At 33.2% G+C, this 6,745-nt stretch overlaps 1 protein-coding gene across 3 annotated transcripts in view; it reads right to left on the reverse strand.

Moving 5' to 3' along the window:
• The window catches only part of LOC106872380 (protocadherin beta-15), a 640,647-nt gene that overhangs the window by 296,318 nt on the left and 337,584 nt on the right, over positions 1-6,745 (reverse strand). Inside the window, exon 1 of one of the 3 annotated variants that reach the window (XM_052973044.1) lies at positions 3,704-3,889. The exons of 1 other annotated variant lie outside the window; for it this stretch is intronic. Coding sequence is in view for 1 of the 2 variants with exons in the window: in XM_052973046.1 (XP_052829006.1) it covers positions 4,282-4,553 (272 nt within the window). In the remaining variant the exon portion in view is untranslated. Of the gene's footprint in view, positions 1-3,703; positions 3,890-3,973; positions 4,554-6,745 lie in introns of those variants that run through there. One more of the 3 variants, XM_052973046.1, reaches the window with a different exon arrangement.

Raw genomic sequence — 6,745 nt, forward strand, 5'->3', positions numbered from 1 at the left:
ACATACAATAACATGTACACACACACACACACACACACACACACACACACACAACATGCTTCTTTTAGCTTCTGTCCAAAACCGTGTGGTTGGGAAGTTAACTTCTTAACGCCACAACACCTGTACTTATATCTTTATAAATAAATCTATGGTAGGCTTATATGCAATGCTTGTCAACCAAATTTACTGATAAGCTTTGGTCAATGTGGGGCTATAGTAGATAACACATGCCTATGGAACCATTAAGGTCGACTGAACATGAGATGAGACCATATGGTCAGAAAGTGAACTTCTTATATACCTGCACATACACGGTGGATGATCACTGTATAAATACTCCAAATACTCCAAGTTAATGGATCCCATGAATGAAGGAGACTATTATGGAAGACTTGAGATGAAATATTGAAGGGTGATCTGAAGATGCTGCATTTCACCAAAGAGATGACAAAGGAATGTGACCATCTGATTGATGACTAGTGTTGCTGCAAAACACCTGACTGCTTATTGCAAAACATATCCTGACATGTGTGTCATGTTTAAAGGCTGAAATGCTTTGTGCTCTGCAATGTGCACAAGACACATTTTGCTGTCTCACTTTAGCTAAACATCTTTCTATCTTTTGACTTTCTGGATCACTCTGTAGCTCACTTGCCACCCCCATCAGTACTGTGTATGAGAGACTCCATTAGTTTTTGCCATTTATCTGACATTAAATAATGATGATGATGACGATGATGATGACGACAATGACGATGACGACGATGATGACAGCAATGGCAATGATGATGACGATGTCAATGGTGGTGGTGGTGATAGAATTATATAATGATGATAGAATTATTGGAGATGTATGTAGAGTTGAGTTGGTCAGTTGGATAGGTACTATATAATATGTCAGAGTACTGGTTCATTAAAAACAATGAGGATATTGGATAGGGTCCTTAATTCATATACTTGCTTTAGTAATTCCAAAGGCATCACCTTTTCTGTACTGGGGCCAGCTGATAGCTCAGACTCCATTAAAGTGACACATATGTAAAACAATCTTTCTAGCGCTGGTACCATAAAGTAGATTCTGTAAAGAATTTGGCAAATTGAACAGAGAATGCATAAGGTATTGAGGCACCTTTATTTGACCTCTCTAGTATTGTTGACATGAAAACACACCCAGTACACTTTGTAAATTTGTAAGCAATAGTCAGGGAATCCACCCAAAGCCAAAATCATATGTTTCAGCCTCAGTCAATGGGAGAAGCAGCTCTCAATAAGAGATGGCACAAACTTTGATGGCCCATCTGACTCATGCCAACATGGAAAGTGGATGTAAAAATGATAATGATGATGGTCTCACACACACACACGTGCCCACAAGCACACATACACATTCATCATATGAGCAAGTACTAAAAGCATTTACTCAGGCTAGACTGATGATTTGCTTCATCCCCACAATAAGTTTTTCACTTCTTTTAATTACCGTTTCAGTCAATGGACTGTGGTCATGCTGGGGCACCACCTTGATACTGGGACACCACACTTGGGTGATTTTTGTTCATACAAATATAGCAACATAAAAACACTTCTCTCTACCCCACTCTTTCTCTCTCTTTGTTTGCCTGTGTTTCTATCACATTAATAGTATTTCTTTCTCTCTTTCTCCCTCTCTCACTTTGTCTGTCTGTCTTTCTCTCACACTAGAACTCTTCTCTCTCTCTCTTTCACACACACAAATAAATATACATACATCTTACTCTCTTTTTTCTCTATCTCTCCCTCACATACTAATACTCTCTCACTTACATACATAGTAATGTAATACCCTTCTCTCTCTTTCACTTTATCCCTCTCTCCCACTCTCATCTTTCACACAATAATAGAGAAAGAATTATCAAGTATATATACACATGTGAGCATACAGAATTCTGGAATATATTAAAATTATAAAACAAAAGTAGTTTTCTTCTATTTTTTTTCTTTTTTACATGAACAAAACGCTTCAGACTTATATGAAATGAAAATTTGACTGTGCAATGACATCTTGAATTTAATTAGGAATAAAAATACAATGAAACCAGTTCTAAAACTAAGAAGTGTATGTTGATGTCAGCACTAAGGCTTGCCAAACTTCTTATGATGACATTTGCCACTTCACCTTTTAGCAAGAATATTTCCAATGAAATACATCATGTTTCAACTACGTTTGAAAATAACCAAGAATTTAGTAAATTAACCGAGTTTTACTTTATTAAAATGGTGTTTGAAGCAAAAATTTCTTTAATAAAATAAAAATAGGGAGAGGTTTGATTTAAATATAAACATTTTAAAGTGACAGGTTTTATATCATTGAACCAGGGTTGGTCTCAGGTAGGTTAATATCATAACATTTAATATAAGTGTTTAAACTGTTATCTGGTTTGAGTAGAACATGTGTGTGTGTGTGTGTGTGTGTTTAAGAAGTTTGCTTCTAACCATGTGTTTTGGGTTCAGTCCTATTACATGGCAGCTTAGGCAAACGTGTTCTGCTATAGCCTTTGGCTAAACAAAGCCATGTGAGTGGATTTGATAAACAAAAACCTGAAAGAAGTCCATCATCTATGTGTATGTATACATGCATGTTTGCTTTGTGTGTTTGTGTATGTGTGTGTCTATGTGTGTGTGTGTGTTTGTGCTTCGTTGTCTTAATATTAGCGATAGTTGTAAATGAGTGTCACAGTCATACAGATTGTGTAATTTATTTCTAATCTTCCTTGATACACACATTTGTTAAAGGGAAAATATTACCTTGTTTGGAAACAGGTAAGGGTTAACAACAGGAAAGGCATCTGATTGTAGAAAATCTGTTTCAACAAATTCTGTCTGACCCATGTAAGTTTGAAAAAGTGTATGTTAAAAGGACAACGACAATGATGATGATGACAATATATTGTCAATATATTGTGTGTGAGTGTGTGTATGCATTTTTGTATGACTGCATACACAGACAAACACATACACATGGAAATACTTACATACACACATACAAGCACACCACATATGCACAACACACAACAACACTTATAAATATATGAAACAGAATAGCAAATTGTAGAAAGTGGAATTCAGGAAGAGATTTCTGCCATATATCTAGAGAAATTCTAGACTTGGCCAACTAAGTTTCACACATTAATGTTGTAATTAAAATAATCATAGTTATTAATTCGTTAATAGGATGACAGATATTAAATGAACCAAATAATATGGAATGGTAGTTATGGTGGACAGATGATGCATGCTTCATATATTAGTTGCGTAGATTCCATTATATTTATTAGCAAAGCTGAGCAAAACTATTTATATGATGATGAAGAACTGAATATGACAGTATGCAAGTTTATAGTAGATAGCAAAAATATATTGTATTTATTGTAAGGCCAGTCAAAATGAAATTACATGCATGGTATTAATGGTAGTATTGAAATGTTTATTTTAATGCTTGCATCTAGATCTCCAATTCCTGTTTGGTGAAAACAATATTATTTAGCAAAGTAATGAACTATGGAAAATAAATTAAATATTTAAGAAAAAGTAAAAACAGCTGCCATATTTAGAGTTAAGCAATCATGATAAAACATCTGGCCTAATATTAATATACAGCAGTTAAATTTTAGAACTGAAGGCAATATAAAGGAAATTTATAAAGTAATTAATTTGAAAGAATTACCTTGTAATATGTTTCTGGAATATTTCCAGAGTTCAAAATAATAAAGATGTTCAAATTTTGAAGTATTCATATTGAATAATTAAATTTCTAATGAACAATTCTTTTATGTCATTTCGTATAAAAGCAGATTTTAAAGATCATTCTACTCAGTTTCACAAGTCATGTGTGTGTGTGTGTGTGTGTGTGTAATTTTATTTGTGTATATATATATATATATATATATATATATATAAAGAATTTTATATATAAACATATATATATGTATATCTATCTATCTGTCTATATATATATATATATATATATGTATATATATATACATTTATACACACATTCTAGTTCTCAGAGTAAGAAGGAGTGGTCTTATATATCAATGACCTAGAGAAGAGTAGCCAATTCCATGAATCAGAATTTGAATCATTGTTACTGACACCACTTGTTCAGAATCTGACCAACATTACACCCTCTAAGGTAAATTTTGCACAAATATAAATATTTTCAAAATAGAGGTTTTTTAAAATTTCTTCATTGTTTCCAGTGTAAACAATGCTAAGAATATATTCCCAGTCCAAAGAATCTAATTACGAATCTGCAAGTTTTGGCAAAGCTGGCAATGGCTTTGAGAAATTGAAACTGTTTCTTGTGGGTAGTTCCCAAAGCTGGAGAGGGACATTATAATTGCTACTGTTTAATAGATTTGACTTTTGAACATCATTGTAGCTTGTATTTCGCATGTTATTAGATTGGTAGGAACATCTGCTTGAGTCATTCATGTTCTTTGATCTGCCGGGTGTCCGAGGCAGGGACTTTTGATCTGTATCGTGGAACTTTTCAAGTGAACATGATTTCTGACCTGAAAGATTAAAGTGGTGTAGAATGTGAAGCTTAATACATTACAACTCCTGAGAATAAAATGGTATTTTCCCCCCCTTTTAATCTCTTGCGAGTGTAGAATCAGTGAAATGTCTAGAAACGGTTATCCTCTATTGCTTTTGAATAAAAGTTGAAAAACTAATTTGATGAATGAAAAAGCTGACAAGAGGCTGGCAGGAATGTGATATCCTATCTAACAATCTGAACCGGATCTAAAGCTCAAATAAGGATGTGAGGTTGCAAGGTCAGATCAATGCATTTCTAATAATTTAATTATAGTCACTCGAGGAGATGAAAGAGTTTTGCAGGGAAATTATTAAATACTTATAACTGCAAATTCTTTTGATGGTAATTAAAGAATATTAACTAATATTGATACTACTGGTTGTAAATAAGGAATATTTAGAATGATTATAGACACTATAAGGAGAAAAGGAGATATATTTATAAGAATTAATCATTGTGGTGGTGGGAGAACGTAGAATATAATATATGCAACAGAAGTGGTTGCAATCAGTAGTGAGTACGGAATGGATGTAATTGTCAATAATTGCATCAGAATATACATGAAATCATTGTAATAATGAACACTATTAGAAAAGAACATAAAATATTCAGAATAATTGAACATAATACTGCAAGTAGTTATAGAATATTTGCAATAATTAAAGATTTTACTAGCAATGACCTCTGAATGTTTATAAGAAACGATATAATTAGAACAAATTAAATATTTGCCATATGGATAATATTAATTAAAAAAAAAACGTGGAATATATTTACACAGTCATGTGAAAACATATTAGCAATGCATATAATTTTCCAAGTCACAGTAAAGCATTTTCAATCAGGAAGGAAGTCTATCCATGCTGATTATACCTCACCAATTAATTATTTTCTGCTTTCAGACAACTATGAAAGAAAAATAATTTATCAGAGATTTTGTGAAGTACAACAAATAGGAACCTGGATTGGAAATAGTTTTTTTTTAGTTTTTGTTTCTGTCTTTTTAATATATTTTTTCTTTGTAAGTCAGACAGTCCTTGGATTTGATTATGGAAAACTAAAATATTCAGTTTTCTCAGACTATTAAATTAGTTATCTATTAAGATATAAATGCTATTCAAAGAACCAGAATACGACTCAAAGATAGGCGACAACTTGAGCCAATGAGGGAGCTTCTTGATAGAGGCATTTGCTTGATCTTTTAGCAACATCAGTCATTTCATCAAATTACAAGGAACAACACAACCTAAATATTTGATATTGTCATAGGGCTGTGTGGTGAAGGAGCCCACTTTGCAACCACATTGTTTCAGGTTCAGTGCCATTCTTCAGAACCTTGGGTAAATATCTTCTCTGCAGCCTTGGGCCAACCAATGCCTTATGAGAGAATTAGATTGATGGAAACTACACCAGGCTTAAAAAGTATGTATTGTCATTGATTTGTTTGTTCACACCCTTCAAGGTGGTGTCCCAGCATGGTTGCAATCCAATGACCAAAGTAAACGATGAATGATTAAGAAAAAAATGTTCATAGAATAACTGTGATACCAAGCATGTTGGGGTACTCTGTGCAGCTGACATTGTGTGGAAGAAGGACTGGGTAATGTGATCAATACAATACCTGGAGGTGATGCTGGGAGGGTGGAGTCAATATAGGTGACAGGAAGAGGAGATATTAGTGTCCTAGGTGTGTCTGAATGTATGTAGTACAAGAGTAATCAGTTCTGCAAAGTAGAGTATATTGTGGTAGCAGAAGAACTGTCAGTGTAGAAACGGTATGTCAGTAGCCTAGATTTTTGCCAAATGTTGGCAGCAACTTCATGCCTTTCAGTCAGGTAGTTATCTATTGGATATATTTTGTGATATTTTCTTTGTGACTGGAATAATTTGATAGACAGAAACTGTACTGTGTGAAAGCTTATCATATGTATGTACATAAAGGCATATATGTATATATATATATATATATATATATATATATATATTTTTTTTCTTCGTAAGTCAGACAGTCCTTGGATTTGATTATGGAAAACTAAAATATTCAGTTTTCTCAGACTATTAAATTAGTTATCTATTAAGATATAAATGCTATTCAAAGAACCAGAATACGACTCAAAGATAGGCGACAACTTTTTTTTTTTCTCCAATTTTTTTTCTCCGTGTTTT

The sequence above is a fragment of the Octopus bimaculoides genome, chromosome 14 (assembly GCF_001194135.2).
Source record: "Octopus bimaculoides isolate UCB-OBI-ISO-001 chromosome 14, ASM119413v2, whole genome shotgun sequence".
Lineage (NCBI taxonomy): Eukaryota > Metazoa > Mollusca > Cephalopoda > Octopoda > Octopodidae > Octopus > Octopus bimaculoides.